This window comes from Rana temporaria, chromosome 1 (assembly GCF_905171775.1).
Source record: "Rana temporaria chromosome 1, aRanTem1.1, whole genome shotgun sequence".
NCBI lineage: Eukaryota > Metazoa > Chordata > Amphibia > Anura > Ranidae > Rana > Rana temporaria.
In genome coordinates, this window is record NC_053489.1 from 354,526,705 (window position 1) to 354,549,615 (window position 22,911).

The 22,911-nt window shown below is 45.0% G+C and overlaps 2 protein-coding genes across 8 annotated transcripts in view; one reads left to right on the forward strand and one right to left on the reverse strand.

The window, feature by feature from the left end:
* The window catches only part of HAUS8 (HAUS augmin like complex subunit 8), a 236,543-nt gene extending 216,013 nt beyond the window's left edge, over nt 1–20,530 (reverse strand). The window contains exon 1 of one of the 2 annotated variants that reach the window (XM_040321242.1): nt 20,355–20,530. In XM_040321242.1, the coding sequence (XP_040177176.1) occupies nt 20,355–20,389 (35 nt within the window). In that variant the 5' untranslated portion in view covers nt 20,390–20,530. The remainder of the gene's footprint in view (nt 1–20,354) is intronic. The other variant, XM_040321235.1, reaches the window with a different exon arrangement.
* Nucleotides 20,531–20,591: 61 nt separating this feature from the next.
* MYO9B (myosin IXB) overlaps nt 20,592–22,911 on the forward strand; it is a 201,472-nt gene continuing 199,152 nt past the window's right edge. For 4 of the 6 annotated variants that reach the window (XM_040321203.1, XM_040321187.1, XM_040321208.1 and 1 more), the window contains exon 1: nt 20,592–20,824. The gene's annotated coding sequence lies outside the window, so the exon portion shown is untranslated. Of the gene's footprint in view, nt 20,825–20,864; nt 21,032–22,911 lie in introns of those variants that run through there. The other 2 variants (XM_040321217.1, XM_040321195.1) reach the window with 2 other exon arrangements.

Sequence of the window (22,911 nt, forward strand, 5' to 3'; positions counted from 1 at the left end):
CGGCGCATCGATCGCGTCATTCCCTTTATAGGGAAGACACGATCGATGACGTCATTCCTACAGCCACACCCCCCTACACTAGTAAACACACACAAAGTAAACCCTAACTCCTACAGCGCCCCCTGTGGTTAACTCCCAAACTGCAACTGTCATTTTCACAATAAACAATGCAATTTAAATGCATTTTTTGCTGTGAAAATTACAATTGTCCCAAAAATGTGTCAAAATTGTCCGAAGTGTCCGCCATAATGTCGCAGTCACGAAAAAAAAAAAAAAAAAAAAAAAAAAAAAATCGCTGATCGCCGCCATTAGTAGTAAAAAAAATTAAAAAAATAAAAATGCAAAAAAACTATCCCCTATTTTGTAAACGCTATAAATTTTGCGCAAACCAACCGATAAACGATTATTGCGATTTTTTTTACCAAAAATAGGTAGAAGAATAAGTATCGGCCTAAACTGAGGAAAAAAAAAATGTTTTATATATGTTTTTGGGGGATATTTATTACAGCAATAAGTGAAAAATATTGCATTTCTTTCAAAATTGTCGCTCTATTTTTGTTTATAGCGCAAAAAATAAAAACCGCAGAGGTGATCAAATACCACCAAAAGAAAGCTCTATTTGTGGGGAAAAAAGGACGCCAATTTTGTTTGGGAGCAACGTCGCACGACCGCGCAATTGTCTGTTAAAGCGACGCAGTCCCGAACTGTAAAAACCCCTTGGGTCTTTAGGCAGCAATATGGTCCGGGGCTTAAGTGGTTAAGCAAGCCAAAATTTGGGCTAGGAGGTTAACCACTTCCCTACCCGTCCACAATCAAATGACGTCCACAGATGGGATCTCCCATCCTGGGCAGATGTCATATGACGCGCGCCTGCGCCATCGCTCGGGACCGACCCGCGATTACAGCAGGACAGTGGAAACACACAGATTCACGTCTTGTCAGAGGTGAGGAGGCTAATGTGTGTTCCCAGTACAGAGAAACACAGATCGGTCTCCTCCCCTTGTGAGTCTCCTCCCTCTACAGTTAGAATCACTCACTAGGGAACATATTTAACCCCTTCAGCGCCCCCTAGTGTTAACCCCATTTCTTGCCAGTCACATTTACACAGTAATCAGTGCAGTTTTATAGCTAAAAAAAAACACAGATCGCCGCCATTAACCACTTCAATACAGGGCCTATTCTGGCACTTCTCTCCTACAAGTACAAATCATTATTCTTTTGCTAGAAAATTACTCAGACCCCCCAAACATTATATACTTTTTTTAGCAGACACCCTAGGGAATAAAATGGCGGTCATTGCAACTTTTTATCTTGTACGGTATTTGCGCAATTATTTTTCAAACGCCTTTTTTTGGAAAAAATAGGATTTTTTGTACTCACCGTAAAATCCTTTTCTCTGAAGTCCATGGACGGACACAGCTCCTTAAATCTTGACAAGTGGGTTATGTTCCCTGTTTACAGGAGAGGACTAGGCAGAAACATGTTAAATAGTTAAATACATGTTACATTAACAGAGTTGAACAGCCCCGCCCAGGGGGCGGTCCCTCCAGACATAACCCTCCTCACTGCAGCTTGCAGCCTCAGTTCGTAACAAGCAGTACAAACCTAAAAAGGAGGGGTGGGAGCTGTGTCCGTCCATGGACTTCAGAGAAAAGGATTTTACGGTGAGTACAAAAAATCCTATTTTCTCTTATCGTCCATGGACGGACACAGCTCCTTAAATCTTGACAAGTGGGACGTCCCCAAGCAGTGTCAAAAAACGAGGGGTGGGAAATATATCAGTAAAAACAATTTTAACTTCACCCCAAAACAAGCAGAGCTCCTCAACGGAGGAGGTGCAACTTTAAACAGCCGCCGGCAAAAACTAGCGGCTGAAAAAAACATCATAAGATGCACTCACAGCAACCATGTAAGTTCTGGAAAAAGCGTGAACGGACGAGCAAATCGCCGCCTCGCACACCTGTGAGACCGACGCATGATGTCGGAAAAAAAAAAAAAAAAAAAAACCCAGGAAGCACCAATTGCCCTGGTCGAAAGTGCCGTGACCGGAAAGGGGGGCCCACCCTTAGGAGCATAGGCCTGTATGACGGCCTGCCCGATCCACCGAGAAATGGTGGTCGACGAGACCGCCAGGCCCTTTTGTGGACCAGACACCGACACAAAAGAGAGTCAGAAGCTCCGAAATGGAGCCGTAGTAGGCTGGTATACCCGCAAAGCGCGTACCACGCCTAAAGTATGAAAGGCCGAAACCTCCTTCGGAAGAAGGGAAGGTCGCGGGCGCACCATCACCTAATCCTTATGGGGGATCAAGCATGGCGGCTTGCAAGACAAGACCGCCAACTCAGAAACCCCTCTAACAGAGGTAAAGGCCACTAAAGGGGCCACCTTCTGAGATAGTGTCAAGAGAAAATCTCTCTGATGTTTCCAAAAGGAAGGTTCCTGAAGAACCGAGAGCACCAGAGTCAAAACTCATGGGGGAAGAGATGGGCCAAGAGGGGAAAGTATATGACAAACCCCTTGCACACAAAAAAAGGGGACCCACCAGGGAACGGGCCGCAAAAAGGCCACTAAAAGAACACAGCCAAGGCTGAAATCTGCCCCCAAACGGTGCTTTAAGCAATTTTTAGATCCAATCCAAGCTTTAAAAACAGCAGGACCCTGGACATTGAAAGTACGCCCGTGGACGTCACTCCATCCCTTCGCACCAAGAGAGGTGCGACGGTAGATCCTCCGGAAGAAGACTACGGTGCCCTGTTGAGATGACCGAGTCAGACAGACCCTGGTCACCTAAAGTCTGGCTTCCAATAACCATGTTAAGCAAGTCAGTGACTGTACAACAGGAGGAAGTATGGGACCTTGAGACAGGAACCTCCTGCCCTGGCAATCGCCAGGGTGCCTCCGCTACCAGGCGCCCGATATCAGCGTACCAAGGACGCCGAGATTAATCTGGAGCGATTAGAATCATCGGGATCTCCTCAGCATCCACTCTGTGGAGCGGCCGAGGAAGCAACTACCATGGAGGAATGGCAAAAAATCACCGATACAGACAACACAGGGCCACCAGCGCGACTGACGCGTCTGTACAAGATCACTAGACCTGGCCACTAACTGACACCCTTGCGGCGGAGACAAGCTGCCAGGAGATCCATGCCATGTGAGGTTCACCTCCTGCAAGGGAGCCGAAACACCCCAAGCACAAAGACCAGTCGCCCTGGTCCAGCATCTGGCGACTCCAGTAGTCTGCCTGCCGGCATACCTGATGGTAGACTGAAGCCACGGCCGTGGCGTTGTCCGGCTGAAACCAGATTGGTCGACCACAAGGAGAAGCATAGCCTGATCGCCTAAAATAGTAGGACAATGAACAGTAGACAGCACCTGGTATTCCCAGGCGGTCTTCCACCAGGCACTAGCCAGGCCCGACCCTGGGTAGCTACCGAGACCAGACACATTCAAGGAGGTGTGGTCATAGGTCCCGCAAGTCCAGCGACTCAGGGCCGACTGGACCCCCCAGTTTTGTGAACCTCCAGGTTCACAACCCGTGAGCTGGCATTCGTCGTAAACACCGACCACTGGAAGGAAGGAACAACTTCCCGGACCGAAGAGTCGGGAATCTCTGTCACCAACTCAGAGAGACTCTGACTAGGTGGCGCACAGGAATCTAATGATTTCAGAGACAAGAGATTTTTACCACCTGGACAGTAGTTCCACTGGAAAACCAGGGTGTGGAACTGGGCATACAGTACCACCTTGAAGGAGGCTACCCACAGACCCTGAACCAGCAGGCGCCCGGAGAGAAGACCGATTGCGTGATGCCAATACCTTCTCCGCAGACTGAAGAGTCTGCAATTTCTCCAGGGGAAGAAGGACCTTTGCCACTGAGGAGTCTGGATCAACACTAGATACTCCAACGCTGAGTCGGAACCTAGCATGCCCATAATTTGAACCCTGGGTCGCACACATGTAGGGCAGGCTTGCTGCCACTGAGCTACACTTTCTGGCCTAAACGTTTAACATCCACCCGAATCTTCGGAGGGTCTGAATGGGAATAACCCATCCACTAGGTCGGAGACAGAAGCTGCTCTCAGAAGAAAGTCGTCAAAGTAGCCAATGAGGCAAAGCCTCGCTGTCCCAACAAAATTCAAATAAGTGCGAGCTCCTAGCTGAAAACCCATGGTGCTGACGCCAGATCAAAAGGGAGGGCCACAGGCTGACAGAGACCCTTCTCTCATCACGAAGCACAGAAAAAAACACTGTGACATGTGCAAAACGGGACATGCATGTATGCGTCCCTGATGTCTGAGGACGTCAGGACATCCCCCGGATGAAGCGCAGCTACTCTCGTCCTGCAGGAAAGGTAAAATTACCTTGCAGCTTAGCAAATCCCACACTGCCCAAGGCAGACCGACGTGCCGGGAGGGGAAGACACAAGGACAGAACTTTGTTCTGTGGATAGGAGGAAACCCTATCTAGTACTCCGAAGAGACCACCTCGCAGACCCACTAGTCGGAGAGCAGGGAGGTTTCACTGAATTGTGAACCTGCAAGCCGCCCCTCCCACCTAGAGACAGGGAGGGAAGGCTATATACATTGGCAGGATTTGGGTGCCGGCGTGATCGGCTTATGCACCCAGGGACAGATTAGTCCCCCAGCTGGGCCTTTGACGCCCTGGGAGGGTTGCCCCTAAATAATACACACACATAGTGTGTATGTATATTATGTAGGTGTATGCACACATGTCTTTGGAGGAAACCGGAGTACCCGGAGGAAACCCACACAGACACAGGGAGCGACAATGCAAGCTCCTGGCAGATTGGCGTCAGTGTGCAGATTGGCGTCAGTGTGCAGATTCGAACCAATGACTCTTTTGCTGCCAAGTAATGGAGTTAAGCACTACACCACCGTGTGCATAAAACCATTCTGAAACGGACGCCCTGGATAACAAGGGCGCAGCATTCAATGAAGCATCACAGACCTATATGAGGCCCTGGACCAGCTGGTCCGCTAGGCTAATAACCTCAGGAGAGAGTCGGTGCTCCTCCACTGTCTGGTGCAAAATGCTCACTCTGTGAGTTGTATACCGCACTAGGGGTCAGGACTACTCCAAGATGGCCGCCGAGCGTTCAGAACGCGGCCACAGGAAAAAGGCCAGCACAATGTAAGCTGCGCCATAGCGTGGCTACGACAAAATGGGCGCCAATGGGAGTTTTCAATGTAATTGAAAAATCTCCCAAAAAATAGCGCCAGCGACCACTGAGACCCCAGTGTAGTGGCCACAATAGGCCGCAAGCCAGACCCCAGCATGGTAAACATGGAACGGGTCAGTACTTCGGATCTTCTATCAGTCAGATCCATACAAGTAGGGGTTCCCGCCCGGCGGTGAGGGACTACAAAAGCCCTCAGTGGCTTTTCTCATTCCGCATCTCAGAAATTATCAAAGAAGGGCACAGAAGGAAAAAACCTATACAGCGGTCTGATTTGTGTGATCCAAAAAAGACCGAGCCCTCAGCGGAAACCCAGCTGCACTATGCAGCTTAGGAGAGTCCCTTGCAGCAGTAAAAAGCGCACCCATAAATGCCTTATTCTGCCTTTTTTTTTTTTTTTTTTTAACTAGGTACCTAGTCCATGGCTCCATAACAGAGCATTCCCCAGGGGATAGCGGGGGAAGGGGGCACTCTTTTACCACCCGCCCGCAGTCCACCCCCACCCTGGCACAAACTGTGTCCAGGACTAACAATAAAAACTCTGTGGGAATCACAGGTGCTAACACCTGCTGCCACCACCAGCATGTGGGGAAGGACCCAGATACTGACTCCAATATTTACATATAGTGTGTATTATAATATGCACACCTGTCCATACAAATAGACAAAGGCTCCTAGAGCCCTATTCAGGGCCTCTCACCCACTTGCTGCGCTGACCAGGGGTAACCAGGGGACTCCCTCAGGAGGAGACTGCACAGCGCTGCCTGTGAGGAAAAGAACCGTGAGGTAACTTTTGCAGGGACCTGTGTTTAAACAGGAAAAGCCTCATAGGGCTGTTTTATTTAAGGATAAGACACAGATACAGCATAAAAAGCAAAACCATTACAGGTGTCACCAATCAGTCAGCGTCTGCTGAAGTATAATCATAAACATCTGTGCTCATCACAGGGCTTTTTACCACAGGAAAGCCCAATACAAAAAAAGAAAAAACACAGGCCAGATAACAGTCCCCTCAGGAAGGCCCCCTCCCCCCTGACAGCGGCAATGTTAGCAATGCAGCAAGGGAAAGGAGCAGGGAAGTAAGGGGAAGGGACCCCCGAACCCCAGGAATGCCCAGCTGTACCAACCCACCGAAGCAGGAGGGACTGTACTTACCCGTCCGAGCGAGGACTCGCTGACGCATTCCTGACAGACCTACAACCGCAATGGAGGTAGCTGTAGGCCCGGTCCACTGTGATTGAGGCAACACCACAGCTCAGTCATATGTGGACCTCGGAGCAAAGCTCACCGGCCACCTCAGGAGTCATGAGGTATGGCGTGGCAGACCAAGCCTCTTTGCAAAGGTGTGCCCACGCTTGCTGGTCGGACTGAGTAGACTACAAGGATCTATAATATCCAGCCTGTCTCTCAGCCAACAGTTGAAAGAAGATTCTTCAAGAAAAAGTAAAGTAAAATAAAATAAAATTTCTCCTCAGGGCGCTGGGCCCAAAGGGAGCCATACGTCCTTCTCCTTTGCTAGGCAGAACGAAACTGAGGCTGCAAGCTGCAGTGAGGAGGGTTATGTCTGGAGGGACCGCCCCCTGGGCGGGGCTGTTCAACTCTGTTAATGTAACATGTATTTAACTATTTAACATGTTTCTGCCTAGTCCTCTCCTGTAAACAGGGAACATAACCCACTTGTCAAGATTTAAGGAGCTGTGTCCGTCCATGGACGATAAGAGAAAAATGGTTTCATGAATTAAAAAATAACAAAAAACAGTAAAGTTAGCCCAATTTGTTTGTAAAATATGAAAGATGATGTTACGCTGAGTAAATAGATACCCAACATGTCATGCTTTAAAATTGCGCACACTCATGGAATGGCGCCAAACATCGTTACTTAAAAATCTCCATAGGCGACGCTTTGAAACATTTTACAGGTTACCAGTTTAGAGAGTTACAGAGGAGGCCTAGTGCTAGAATTGTTGCACACACTCTTAACGCACGCAGCGATACCTCACAAGTGTGGTCTGAACGACGTTTACATACGTGGGTGTTCGTTTCTGAGCGCGAGCTAGCGGGGACAGGGGCGTTTAATTTTTTTTTTTTTTTACTTATTTATTTTTTACAGTCATCTCTATGCTTCCTATCCGGCGCAGGGCGATCCTTTCTCCGGGCCCCGATGGCACGGGGGAGCCCAGAGAAGCACCGGGTGGCAGGCGATGTCCCCTCCCGCCGCCTATAAGAACGATCAAGCGGCGGAACCGCCGCTATGATCGTTCTTATGGCCTGCAGGATCGCCGCCGGAACACAATGATATCTGAATGATGCCTTTAGCTGCTGCAGGCATCATTCAGATATCACCGCACAAAGTCCAGGACGTCATATCACGTCCACCCGGGATGGGAGATCCCCTTTGTGGACATGATATGACGGTGTGCGGTATTGAAGTGGTTAATAGTAAAAAATAAAAATAAAATGCAATAAATCTATCCCCTATTTTGTAGATGCTATAACTTATGCGCAAAACAATCAATATACGCTTATTGCGATTTTTTTTACCAAAATATGAAGAAGAATACACATCAACCTAAACTGAGGAAAAAGCGAAACTAAACAAAAAAAAATATTTTGATATTTATTAAATCAAAATGTAAAAAAAATAGTGTTTTTATCAAAATTGTCTCTCTTCTTTTGTTTATAGCGCAAAAAATAAAAACCACAGAGGTGATCAAATACCACCAAACGAAAGCTCCATTTGTGAAAAAAAAAAAAAAGGATGTAAATTTTGTTTGGGAGCCACGTCTCACGACTACGAAATTGTCATTCAAAGTGCAACAGCGCTGAAAACTAAAAATTGGTCTGGGCAGGAAGGCGGTCAAAATGCCCTGTATTGAAGCGGTTAAAGAATGTAAAAGCTTCCATTATTAACTCAGACCAAACTGGTTTCATACCAGGGCATGCAATGGCTATTAACCTCTGCTGTCTATTCACGATTTTACAGACCAATAGCTCTACCCCCAATACCAGAGTTGTAGTGTCATTAGACACACACAAGGCTTTTGATTCTAATCGAATGGACATATTTCTTTGTGGTCCTTGGCCGCCTAGGGTTCAGATCCAAATTCAGTGTTTGAGATAGGCAGTTATATTGTAGACCTATGGCCTGTATACGAGTCAATGCTCTGATTACTGATGCATTTGGTATTGGTCAGGGCACATGACAGGGGTGCCCTTTTCGCCGTTTTCCTTTGCTATAGAGCAACTAGCGGCCTTATTAAGGACAGATCGTGCTGTTCGAGGTTGTTGGATTTACACCTTGGAGGAAAAAAAAAATCCATCTATGGCGATGATATACTTCTATATCTAACAGATTGCGACTGTGTCCTTGGTTACAGCCCAAGCAGTTATTTCTAGGTTTGGTGGTTATTCTAGAGTAAATCGATTGTTTTGCCCTTCGATTGCACATATGCTCCTGCTTTATTCCCCCAATGTTCCTAGTCTCTAAGTTTAGGTATTTAGGGGCTCAATTGCCTCAATTACCTTTAGAAACCTACATGGTCAATGGCGCGGCTTTTTCTTTGTTTATATCTACATGGTCAATAACCTCTCCCCACTTATTTCCAGTCTGAAATAATTTTCATACTTGGTTCAAACTACCCTTAAAACTTTTGAGTAGAAAAATGCTGACTATGACCCCAAGAACACCATCCCTACAGTCAAGCACAGACGTGGAAACTTTATGCTTTGGGGCCGTGCTAAAGGCACAGGCCTACTTTGCCGCATTGAGGAGCCAATTGACATGGCCATGTATTGGAAAATCTTGGATAAGAACCTTCTTCCCTCAGCCAGGGTGGGTCTTCCAGCATGACAGTGACCCAAAACTTACTACCAAGGCAACAAATGAGTGGCTCAAAAAGAAGCACATTAAGGTCATGGAGTAGCATAGGCCATCTCCAGACCTTAATCCTATAGTAAATTTATGGGGGGGAGCTGAAACTTCGAGTTGCCAAGAGACAGCCAAGAAACCTTAAAGATTTAGAGAAGATCTGTAAAAAAGAGTGGACCAAAATCCCTCCTGAGATGTGTGCAAACCTGGTCACAAACTACTGTACAACAAATGTCTTACCTTTGTGCTTGCCAATAAGGGGTTTTCCACCAAGTACCAAGTCATGTTTTGCTTGGAAACCAAATATTTATTTTACTTACTGAACTGCAACTTAATTTAAAGCATTTGTTTTATGTGTTTTTTTGGTTGATATTCTGTCTCTATCATTTAAAATACACCTATGATAGAAATTATAGTCCCTTAATTTCTTTGTAAGTGAGCAAACTAACAAAATCTGCAGGGGATCAAACTATTATTTTCCCCACTGTATGATGTACTATGGGATGCTCCTGCAGCTGCAGATTCAGCAGTTTGGTTTTGTTTTCTTTTAGTTAATGTTTTTTATGCAATAGCCGACTACATCATTTTAAATGTCTCTTATTCCCTTTTAGTACATGTTTATGCTGCGATTGCATATGCTGTCAAGATCCTTTTGTTTCAAGACAATGCTGTATTGCCTTTTTTGATATACAATGCTGTATTGTGTTGGGTTTGTTATTGTTTTTTTTCTTTCTAAGGGCCGGTTCACACTGCTGCAATGCAGGAACCCTGTAAATCTACTGTGGGTTCCTGCATCGCATACATAGACAACAAAATCACCCATGATCTACAGCATGATTGTAGAATGATGATCTGAATAACAGTGCTTAGGCTTGTTGTATTCCATAAACATCAAAAATAGCAAGAAATTCCAGCAACTCGATTGCGTCTTCTTAAATCTTTATTGAGCACTAACAGCAGTGTGACATCTAAAGTGATAACATGTTTCGGCCGGAGATTCCTCATAGCATATAGGTTTACAATAAAATCAAGTTTATATAGAAAATAATTGGATTGCAACTCCCCTTTTATTTTTTGAGGAATGGATATCTTTTCTAGATAAACGTGATTTTATTGCAAACCTGTATGCCATGAGGAAGGCTCCAGCCGAAACATGCTAGCACCCTAGTAAAGTTCATACTGCCCTATGCGAACTGCTGGGCATGACAATTAAAAGTTAAAGACACTCCCAAATCAGTTTTCATATCGCAGTGCGTTCAGCAAATTTGGACAGGAATCTGTTCGCATAGGTGTGAACACCCATGTGATCGGATTCTGCTGCGAACCAAAAAAATAAATAAAAAAGGGTCCTGTGCGAGTTTGGTCCAAATGCAATGCGATTTCAGCCATACTGTGTGGCTGAAATTGCATTGCACAGAGATTACATGTGATTTGCACTGCGTTGCCAATCACATCTGATCTTGGACAACGCTGCTGTGTGAACCGGCAATGGAAAACAATAAAACGTACCCTTTAATAAAAAACAAAAACATACCTATACAAAAAATCAACTTGACACATTCTGCCAATTCATAAAGACTTTTTTGTCTTTTGTCCATAATTTACCCAAAAAAGGATAAGTCCACCTTTCTGAACATGTTACACCTATTTTTAGGGTGCAACATGTTCAGAATCTGCCTTTTCTCCCCTCCTGGTGACAGCGAGCTGGGGATATTCTCCAAGCACCTGCTGTCACATTTAATAAAAAAAAAAAAATATGTGGCAGTGCTCCTCCCACACGTCCCCGTCATTCATTCACAAATCACCGTGAATCAATGAACTACAAATATCGTCAGTCTATGCGGCTGAAGGCTTGTAGTTCTCAATGAACTACCTGGGTGCTTAGGTAGTTCATCGAGCTTCCTGTCATAGGTGTAACTGACTGCCCGTATCAGAATTACGAGCTGACAGCTACACAGACAGTCTACAGGAGTTTGGACATACACACATGTTCTGCTGATCATGGGTGCAATTGCTTTACAAGCTCCTAAGAAATAAATAAATAAATGTTTTACTTGTAAAATTAAAAATATGTATCTTTTAATTTTTGTAAAATGTGAACTTATCCTTTATCCTTATTTCCAATACATGGGTAAATGTATTTACAACCCCCCCCCCCCCCCCTCCCCAAAAAAAAGTGTGTATGGTGTGAAAGGCATTTACTGATTGGAAGAGACAGACCATTTATTTATCAACTCATCCACTGATCATGCATTTGCATTGTGGGAACCTGTATTGAAGGTGCAATGAATGGAAAGGGCAGGCATGCTGCTTAACCCCTGCAGCAGAGGAAGATCACCGCTGAACTGGGGACAAAGGACTGAGAATTTCTACTGTAAACAGCAGCCACCAGCACACACTTCATTGCTGGTAAATAGTGTTTCACTTAATTTCAGCTTTAATCCTAAAAGAGGAGGTCCACCCACCACTGCAAAAATGAAAAGCCAGCAGCTACACATACTGCAGCTGCTGACATTTAAAAATGGAACTTCCACTTTTCGGAACCCCCCCCCCCCCTCCGGTGTCACATTTGGCACCTTTCAGGGGGGAGGGGGGTGCTGATACCTGTACAATACAGGTATTTGCACCCACTGCCGGGAATGACTCCCACGGGAGTCACTGCACTCCTCCCCCCACTGCCTAATGGGAAACACACTGATCCCAGGAGACAGCGGGGACCACTGGGAAAGCGCAGCACTACTCGCGCATGTGCAGTAGGGAACCGGCGGGCTAAGCCGCAAGGCTTCACTTCCCGATTCCCTCACAGAGGATGGCGGCGAGGGCAGTAGAGACGAGCGATTGCTCGTCATCTGCTGCCGACATCACGGGCACCCTGGACAGGCAAGGGTCCATTTATTAAAAGTCAGCAGCTGCAGTATTTGTAGCTGCTGGCTTTTAATATTTTTTTTTTCACGGGGACCTCCACTTTACGGATAGGACTCTTACCTGTCCTGGAGTCCAGCGATGTCAGCACTGTAGCTGATGTTTCAATCAGCTGTCAGGTGCTGTCACCACCATTGCAGGTAAGGGAACCTGGTAGTGAAACTTTTACGGCTTCACGCTGAGTCCCTACTGTGCATGCGCTAGTCACCACTGTGCTCTGCTACTGGTCCAGTGGCAGGGGACGGAGGAGGGAGCAGAGCTGTGACGTAATGCGACACGGCCCCAGACGCCCGGAATTTGGGATAGGATACCTGTCAAAGACGCGTATCCGCTTCCCCCTGAAAGGTGCCAATTGCGGCACCCGATAGGTGGGGGGGGGGGGGGGGGGAATGGATAAGCGGAAGTTCCTCTTTTGGGTGGAATTCTGCTTTAAAGTGATACTTAATACACTGTTACATTGTCCCTTCAATTTCTGTATGTTGATGATGGCACTGTATTTATTTTAATAATAATAAAAAAAACATCCAAGTACCTTTTTGCTAATCAATATACAGCGGTCACATGACCCAGATCTTTCCCAGCCTGTCTGCAGGGAAATACAACCAGGAGGAGCTTCTAGTAGTCTTTTTAAACGGTTTTAAATTGTCACGTGGTGTTGGGAGATTTCGGCCAGTCACAGGTTCTGTCACACTCCTCCAGCCTGTCTTTGAATAAAGGCCCCTTTCACACTGGGGCAGGAGGTGCGGTGGCAGTATAGCGCCGCTAATAGCGGCGCTATACCGTCGGAATTGCCGCGGGATTCGGCCGCTAGCGGTGCAGTAAAAACCCCCGCTAGCGGCCGATAAAGGGTTGATATTGCCCCGCAATGCGCCTCTGCAGAGGCACATTGCGGGCGGTATTACCGCGGTTTCCCATTGTTTTAAATGGGAAGGAGCGGTATCCTCTCACCGCTCCAAAGATGCTGCTGGCAGGAATTTTTTTTCGCTCCTGGCAGCGCATCGCCTCAGTGTGAAAGCCCTCAGGGTTTCACATTGAGAAGGCTGGGCAGGAGTTTTTCAGGCGGTATATAGGCGCTATTTTTAGCGCTGTACCACCTGAAAAACTCCTCATTGTGAAAGGGCCCTTAGAGAGGTAAATCAAGATGTCCAGCCTCCATTGAGTTTAGCCGATTAGTGGGCATGGTGGACTGAGGGAGAGGGCTGTCATTTACCACTGTGTATATGCCCACATGTATGACTATAGTCAATGGGTTGCTCAAATGTGATAAGGAGAAAATTCTCAGCATTGAAACTCACTAAGTGCGTGCGCAGAGCTATCACCACAGCTGTAAAATCCTTAGCGAATTTGGGACTTGAACAGAAGGTGGAGATGGAGAAAAGCAGAATCAATCAGGTTTTTATTATTTTTTGCAGGATACAGAAAACACATCCCATAGTGCCCGAGTATGAACAGCATGTAATACACCATTTATTGATAGTTTTTTTTTATAATGTGGGTTTAGTGACACTTTAAAGATCTCTGGGATAACCTGGATACAAAGGCAAAATAATCTGTGTATGATACCTTGACCTAATGTCATGAGGTATGTCATTCCTATTATCATGGTCTCAGTGTAGACATTATGCTGTTGAGATATTTCTGAACTTCACTGGCATACATTTTTACTCTTCTGACCAGGAATGAGCTCAGGCAGGTTCAGACCCTAATTAATATTCCAATCGCACACCTTCCTGGAAAAACGGCTCAAATACAAAAATTGGTGCTGAAGCGATCACCAGCTGGCAACTGGAACAACAAACCATATGAACATATTCGCCAGCACATCACAGATCGTATAAAACATCCAAAAGTTTTAATGCAGTGAAAACATCACAAGGATTGCAACGTTTTGAGGCCACGCAGGACCTCTTTGTCAGGCAAGTGATAAAAAAATCAGTGCAACACCATTAAATTTATAGAGAACAGCCACCAATAAAAACATGTGAAAAATAACATAAACACACCCTTCCCCTCCTCCTCACCCCATACCTCCCCTCTCTCCACGTGACGTCATACAGTGTCAGCATTTAATGTAGACAAACAGTGAGTGAATAAAACAACAAAAAAGCTCACTCACCTAAGGGCAATCAGTGCATCCACAGTGGCATCACCTGTCCATGTGGGCACCGTGCGGGTACAGCAGCGTGGAGTCTTGTAAAATAAACCCCACCATAGCTGAATAAATCCCTGATTACTCCTGCTGTCTTAATGCATTGATCCAACGATGCCGCCTCCGACCAATCACGCCATGCCACGTGTCCCGCGCATGTGCCCGGGGCACTGCAGGGGAACATGGAGGACGCCAACGTGCGTGCCGCCGTCGTCACGGCAACCAGTGACGTACAGGTGCCGCACTCGGCGAATCAATGGGCATGAGGAAATGTGGCAGCGAGGCTTGGAAAGCAAGCTGCTACCCAGGAAGAGGAGACAAAATTAAAGACAGAGGAAAACAAAACTAATGTGAAGCGAGGCTATCTCAGCAGGAAAAGACAAAAACAAAGGGAAAATATGTCAAAAGAAAAAAAAAGGAAAAAAGGAAAATAAATATATATTGAGAAAGAACCAGTTAAAGAGGAGGTTCCATTAAAAAAAAATAAAAAATTTAAAGTCAGCAGCTACTAACACTGGAGCTGCTGACTTTTAATAAGGACACTTACCTGTCCTAGCCGCCAGCGATGTCAGCCCCCGAGGCCGATCCTCGATCCTGGCAGCTCCAAGCGCCGCCATCCACAGTAAGGGAAACAGGCAGTAAAGCCGTACGGCTTCACTGCCCGTTTCCTACTGCGCATGCGCGAGCAGCGCGACGCTTTGTGAATGGGCCGGCTGCTTTCTGGGACACACACAGTTCCCAGAATGCAGCGCGCCCCATTCACAAGAAGATGCCCAGTGTAGGAAAAGGAAGAGAGTCCACCGCGGACGATGAAGAGGCAGATTCGGCACTTCCGCATAGCAACAGCTATTTAGGGTGAGTAAATTTTTTTTTTTTTTCATAAATTTTTTTTTTTTTTGTGAAATATTTTTTTTGGTGGAACCTCCACTTTAAAGTGGTTGTAAACCCTTCCTGTGCTATTTCCACCTTATCAACCTTTTCTACCTTATAAACAAGTTGCTCTATGTAAAACGCTTCCTACCTTATCCCTTTCTGTGTAATCTGTAATTTTCGAATGAATGACGTAATCGGCACATGCGCAGTTAGTGCTGTTTTTCCGGCCGGCTCTTCTTCTGGCCGGAAAACTGTGTACTTGCCAGGGCTGCGTAATTTCCTCTGACTGACGTCAGCCCCGAGATCCCGCGATACTCCCTCCCTGAGAAGCTGATTCTAACCCCATGTGACTCGCTATGTCACAGGGGTTGGAGCGCAGAGCCGAGGACAGAACCTGTCTGAAACGAAAACGAGGCTTGGCTTCAGGAAGGAATGCGCACGTGCGGGATTATGGACACAGAAGAAGAGTGAGGGCGGAAATAAAATACTACTGAAACGCGGAAGACAGGAGTCATAATGACAGCGGCTGAGTACAAGCAAAGGCGAGCATAAAAAGTAATTTTTCTCAAGTAAGAGCGTTCTATTTGTATAATGTATGTAGCGCGTAGCTGCTAAATAGCAAGATGAAATTGCATATTGCTGATTTGGGGTAACATTATCTGAGTTTACAACCACTTTAAGAAAAAAGAAAAGAAAAAAATAAAAAAATACAAAAAAATAAGTCGCGATCGCTCCCTGGAGCTGAAGAACGGGGAGAGCCGTATGTAAACACGGCTTCCCCGCGCTTCACTGTGGCGGCGTATCGATCGAGTGATCCTTTTTATAGGGAGACTCGATAGATGACGTCAGTCCTACAGCCACACCCCCCTACAGTTGTAAACACACATTAGGTGAACCCCAACTCCTACAGCGCCCCCTGTGGTTAACCCCCAAACTGCAACTGTCATTTTCACAATAAAGAATGCAATTTAAATGCATTTTTTGCTGTGAAAATGACAATGGTCCCAAAAATGTGTAAAAATTGTCCGAAGTGTCCGCCATAATGTCGCAGTCACGGAAAAAAAAAAAAAAATCGCTGATCGCCGCCATTAGTAGTAAAAAAATTTTTTTTATAAAAATGCAATAAAACTATCCCCTATTTTGTAAACGCTATAAATTTTGCGCAAACCAATCGATAAACGCTTATTGCGATTTTTTTTAACAAAAATAGGTAGAAGAATACGTATCGGCCTAAACTGAGGGGAAAAAAAATGTTTATATATGTTTTTGGGGGATATTTATTATAGCAGAAAGTCCGCTCTATTTTTGTTTATAGCGCAAAAAAAAACAAAAACGCAGAGGTGATCAAATACCACCAAAAGAAAGCTCTATTTGTGGGAAAAAAGGACGCCAATTTTGTTTGGGAGCCACGTCGCACGACCGCGCAATTGTCTGTTAAAGCGACTCAGTGCCGAATCGCAAAACCTGGCCTGGGCATTAGCAACAAAATGGTCTGGGGCTTAAGTGGTTAAGTGTCTCCATATCTGAAAGAGCGCTCTTGGTAGACCTATAAGGAGGATGGTTCGTCCAGAATAACAAATATTTCCTTTCAAGCACAGATTGAGGTAAAAAGCTCTCAATGGCTCTTTACCATGTGATCGGCTGTGTCCAATCACAGCTGATCCTGGATGTAAACAGAAGCCAGTTATCGACAATCCTTTCCTAATGCTGCCAGCATGATTATCAGGGCACTGATTTTCAGCGCACATCAGTGAAGAAAAATTACCTGTTTTTTTTTTTAGAACAAACAAGAAAAAGTTTTATTTTCTTAAAATCTTCATGCTTTATTTGTTTATTACGTAAAAAATCAAAAATAAACAGTGGTGATTAACCACTTCAGCCTCGGAAATATTTGACCCCTTAATGACCAGGCCATTTTTTGCAATACTTTAAAGCGCTTGTTAACCCCCCCAAAAAATACAGATCTGTTCCCTTAAAGCATGTTATACAGCACAGTGCTTGAACTATGTCATTTGGACCCCCCGTATCACCCGAAATACCTGGCTAATCCTGCCTTGCTATGCCCTCCCCTCTGCAAGCAGACCATGATAATCATGGCTGCTGAGCAGTGACAGTGACACTGTGGTCCGTTTACGTGATTCAGTCACCCGCAGACTGCCATCTCCTGTGTCCTTCTCCCCTCTCTGCTTTTACAATGTGCCCCCCCCCCCCCCCCCACTCTCAATGCTCTAACTGCTCTCATATCTTCTATTATATCATCCCATCCTCTCTGCACCATTATAAGAAGTTTCCCTGTGTTCTGTAAAAATACTGCACAATTCTACCTGTATGAGCTCCACTCCTGCCACTCAGTTGATTGTCGGCAGCTCGGCGCTCTGTCTCTCCATCTCCTCCCGGCTAACGGAGGTGCTCATACAGGTAGAATCGTGCATTTTTTATTTTATTTTTAACATAACACAGGCAAACTTCTTATAATGATGCAGAGGATGGGATGATGTAATAGAAGTGGGTTAACAATCACTTTAACTGATAATTGCGCAGTTGTGTGACGCTGTACCCAAACAAAATGTATGCATTTTTTCACCCACAAACAGAGCTTTCTTTTGGTGGTATTTGATCACCTATGCACCGCTATAAAACACATCCAATAAAAATATGTAAAGAATCTAGTTTCTGCATAAATTTAGGCCAATATGTATTCTGCTACATATTTATATTGATTTGCACAAAGGTTATCGCGTGATTTGCTATTTTTTAGCGGGACTGCGATGGACAAAAAGGACACTAGGTCAGGGTTTGACAAATTTGCTTGGAATCTAGAAGCCAGCTAAAAAAGTTAGGAGCCAGAAAACGCACCCCGGTCCTGCCAAGCTTGCGCACAGAAGCAAGCGCATACGTGAGTAGCGCCCGCATATGTAAACGGTATTCAAACCACACATGTGAGGTATCGCCGCGATTGGTAGAGCGAGAGCAATAATTCTAGCCCTAGATCTCCTCTGTAACTCAAAAGATGCAACCTGTAGAATTTTTTAAACATCGCCTATGGAGATTTTCAAGGGTAAAAGTTTCTCGCCATTTCACGAGTGGACGCAAATTTTGAAGCCTGACATGTTGGGTATCTATTTACTCGGCGTAACATTATCTTTTACAGTATAAAAAAAAAAATTGGGTTAACTTTACTGATGTGTAATTTTTTAATTTAATTTTTCCCAAAAGAAGTGCGCTTGTAAGACCTCTGCGCAAATACGGTGTGACAGAAAGTATTTCAACGACCGCCATTTTATTCTCTAGGATGTTAGAACAAAAAATATATATATATAATGTTTGGGGGGTTCTAATTAGATGGACAGAGATGGCAGTGAAAAAGACATTAGAACTGCTGTTTTACTTGTAATGCCAACGGCCACCACGAGATTGCGGCAGATCACAGAATGCCGCAAAGCCGAGAGAGAGAGAGAGAAAAAGAGAGAAAGAGCGAAAGAGAGAAAGAGCGAGAGAGAGAGAGAGAAGAAAAAGAGAGAAGAAAAAGAGAGAGAGAGAGTGAGAGAGAAAAGAAATAAAGAAAAAGAGAGAGAGAGAGCAAAAATTTAAAGAGAGAGAGAGAGAAAAAAGAAAGAGAGAGAGAGAAAAAAGAAAGAGAGAGAGAGAAAAAAGAAAGAGAGAGAGAGAAAGAAAGAGAGAGAGAGAAAGAAAGAGAGAGAGAGAAAGAAAGAAAGAGAGAGAAAGAAAGAAAGAGAAAGAAAGAGAGAGAGAAAGAAAGAGAGAGAGAAAGAAAGAAAGGAGAGAGAAAGAAAGGAGAGAGAAAGAAAGAGAGAGAGAAAGAAAGAGAGAAAGAAAGAGAGAAAGAAAGAGAGAAAGAAAGAGAGAAAGAAAGAGAGAGAGAGAAAGAGAGAGAGAGAGAAAGAGAGAGAGAGAGAGAGAAAGAAAGAGAGAAAGAAAGAGAGAAAGAAAGAGAGAAAGAAAGAAAGAAAGAGAGAAAGAAAGAAAGAAAGAGAGAGAAAGAGAGAGAGCGAGAAAGAAAGAGAGCGAGAAAGAAAGAGAGCGAGAAAGAAAGAGAGCGAGAAAGAAAGAGAGCGAGAGAGAGAGAGAGAGAAAGAAAGAGAGAGAAAGAAAGAGAGAGAGAAAGAAAGAGAGAGAAAGAAAGAGAGAGAGAGAAAAAAAAGGAGGGAGAGAGAGAGAGAGAGAGAGAGAGAGAGAGAGAGAGAGAGAGAGAGAGAGAGAGAGAGAGAGAGAGAGAGAGAGAGAGAGAGAGAGAGAGAGAGAGAGAGAGAGAAAAAAAGGAGGGAGGGAGAGAGAGAGAGAGAGAGAGAGAAAGAAAAAAAAGGAGGGAGGGAGAGGGAGAGGGAGAGGGAGAGGGAGAGGGAGAGGGAGAGAGAGAGAGAAAAAAAGAGAGATTCCTGATTAGTAGGAATGACAGTCTGCCTTGTTTACATAGGCAGACCGCTGTTCTGTCATTCCCCTGCCGATTGGCTCCCGTTGTGTCCTATAAGAGCGGGAGCAGATCGCCAGCAGCGCGCGCCCCAGATCAGGAAGTGCAAAAGCACAGGTACGTTGTTTCGCCCTGCCGCAGTAAATGTGCAGTGGGTGGTCCAGAAGTAGTTAAATACCACCAAAAAAAAGCTCTATTTGTGTGAAAAAAGTGATACAAATTTCATAGGTTACTGTGCTGTATGACTAGGGAATTGCCAAAGTGTGACAGCGCTGAAAGATGAAAATTGGTCTGAGCAGGAAGAGGGGTAAAAGCGGTTAATGAAAAAAACATGATTGCAATTCTGTACATTATGACATAAAACACAATTAGAAATGTGGGTGAAATAGACTTGTAATGGCATATCGCAACACTTATATACCCGCTGAGGAGAAAATAAAAACAAAACCTGATGATTGCTAAATACTAAAAAGGAGGTGACCCTGAGCTCACAAACAACTACTCTTGTGTGTAACTGAAAACAAAAACTGTTTTGTTGCCATCTGTGTGCTATTGAGGAGATTTCTCTTTATTTCCCGTCCCATAGTCAAAACAGGAAGTGATAGGATATCCCGTCACAGTGAGAGAATCTTTGGTTTTCACAGAACTAGTGTCTCTATTGAAAGATCCCCTCCGTTCTGGTGACAACCCACAATTTGGGATTTTCTTTCACCTTCATTGATAACAGCAAACAGAACAAATAGACTGTGAATCAGCAAGGGAAAAAAAAAACAACACTTGACAGGTGTTCCAATCCTTCCTCATTCTATCCAAAACAAAAGAAAAAGAAGTTTAGCCTTTAGTTTCTCCCAGAAGACTGATTATTAAAAGAAACCCAGTATCGCTTCATTGTTGTACATCCTCTCACACTCACCCTAACTCTGCCATTCCTTCACCCTCTCCCGCCATCGTTTCAACTAGATGCGCATAATCGTCTCGTCAGAGCGGCGGAAACAGGAGACGCTCTATGTCACATCTCTACAGGCTGGAGGACTAGGGAAACTGCACAACAAACTCTATGGTGAGTGTCGGTGCTGGCTCCTCCTTTTCTATCATTCAGGATGACTCAAGGCTTGGGCTCTGTGGAAACGCCTAGCGAGGGTAGGAGGAAACCTGTGGCCGTGACATCACGGGGAGGAAGTAAGGCAGGAGGGGGGAAGGGCGGTTGGTGAGAGAGTGCAGAGCTTCCTTCTTACTCTGTGTAGAAAGAAAAGAATAAAGGGGAGCGCTGAAAAGCAGGAGAACTTCTTCAAAGTGGAGGAAAACAGCTGACAGAGGTTGTAGAGTGGCTGAATGACTGGAGGAGGTGTGAGAGACCTGGAAGAGGAGAATTAGATAAACAAGGTAAGGGCTTCTCTCCTAGGAAATCTCACTTTCCTCAGACACAGACCCCCCCCCACCCCTCCTCCTCCTTCTCTCCAGGCAAGGGCTCCATGGACATTTTTTTTTCAGGAGGAGTCCAAACACCCTTCAATTACTTTTCATTAGTCTACTGAAGTCTGTAACTTTCTCTGACCAGGACCCAGAAGACAGGAGCCATTGCACTTTGAGGTAAGTGGGTGCCACTGCCTTTAAATAAGGCTTTCCTTGTGGTAATTCAACAGAATTGTAAAAGTGGGCTTTGATAACGACTGCGTAGTGCTTTTCTAATATATCATCAAAAGTGTTTTTTAAATGGTGATGACCTGTGTGGGTTTTTTATTTTTTTTATTACCAATAGATTTATTGTTAAATGTAGGATTGACAATCTGCCCCCTCAGTCCGTGTGAAGGCATTGATGATACAAATATATATATATATATATATATATATATATATATATATATATATATATATATATATATATATATATATATATATATATATATATATATATATATATATATAATGCAATGTAGCAACGAGACGTAAGTAGTTACCTAGTTAAAGTGAACCCAGGCAGGAAGTGAAGACTAGCAGGAAATGTATTCTACGAAAGGTTGATTCTGCAGTTTAGCTTAAAGGGGTTGTGAAGTCTGTGTGTTTCACCTTTTTTATGTATTAGGGTGAAAAACCTTCTGTGCTGCAGCAGCCCCCCTTTTTACTTGCATGAACCCGATCGTTCCAGCGACAAGAACGAGCACAGCAGCTCCAGCCGCTGTCTTGGGTCCTCATTGGATAGATTGATAGCAGCAGGAGCCATTGGCTCCCACTGATGTCAATCAAATCCAGTGCCACATGGGGGAAGGAGCCAAGTCCTGTTTTTTGTGTCAATGGATGCAGGACTTGGGAATGCGCCCGAACGAGTGTCCCCATGGAATGCGGGTTTCTGTGGGGGTACTTGATAGAGGTCGACCGATATGTGTTTTTCTCTGGCCGATGCCGATATTTGGAAATCGGGGTGGCCGATGGCCAATATGTGTTGCCGATTTTTGTGGCCGATATTTTAGGCCGATTTTCTTCTTTTTTTTTTTTTTCTTCATCTCAAAAAACTAGGTTGGGGAGGAGATAATTGTTTAGGGTGGAGAGGTGGGGTGCAGCCTATCGGTATCCATTAGTGCCCACCAGTGCAACCTCATCAGTACCCACCAGTGGAGCCTATCAGTGTCCAGAAGTTCCACATTAGTGCCCACCAGTACAGCCCATCAGTGCCACCTCATCAATACCCACCAATGCACCAGTGCATCTCACCAGTGCATCACCACATCAGTGCCCACCAGTGCATCACCACATCAGTGCCTCACATCAGTGCCCACCAGTACAGCCCAATGTCATTCACTGCCACCTCATCAATGCTCACCAGCGGAGCGCTCTAGGCTCCGTTCCATCTTCTAGCCTAGGACAAGAAAGCTCCATTCGTCAAAACAGACAGTAAAACAAAGTAGCAACTATTGAAAGTCCCAAAGTCCAATATAATACTGCAGCAGCGCTATTTCCAAACAAACGTTTGAAAAACGAAACAAACTTCTATATTGATTATATAGAAGTTTGTTTCATTTTTCAAACGTTTGTTTGGAAATAGCGCTGCTGCAGTATTATATTGGACTTTGGGACTTTCAATAGTTGCTACTTTGTTTTGATGTTTACTTTTTTTTTTAGCAGCTGCTGATCATTGTCTCATTTCTTGTGGCCAAATTTCTGTATTGCCTACTACTCCTGAGCAGTGCTAAAACAGAAGGATAGGCAATCTTAGCACTCTATCCACAAAGCTCCATTCGTCCCTCACGTGCTGCCTACAATCCCCAGAATGCAGAGCGGGCCGGTAACAACCAATCGGCGGCCGCTGCTGCCGTCATCCTCCACTCTGGAAAAAAAAACGTCCCCTGACATGCTGCGCACTCTGCCTACAAGCCCCAGAATGCAGCGCGGGCCGACAGTTACCGGCCCGCGCTGCATTCTGGGATTTGTAGGCAGAGGCAGGGCACGCAGCACGTCGGGGGACATTTTTTTTT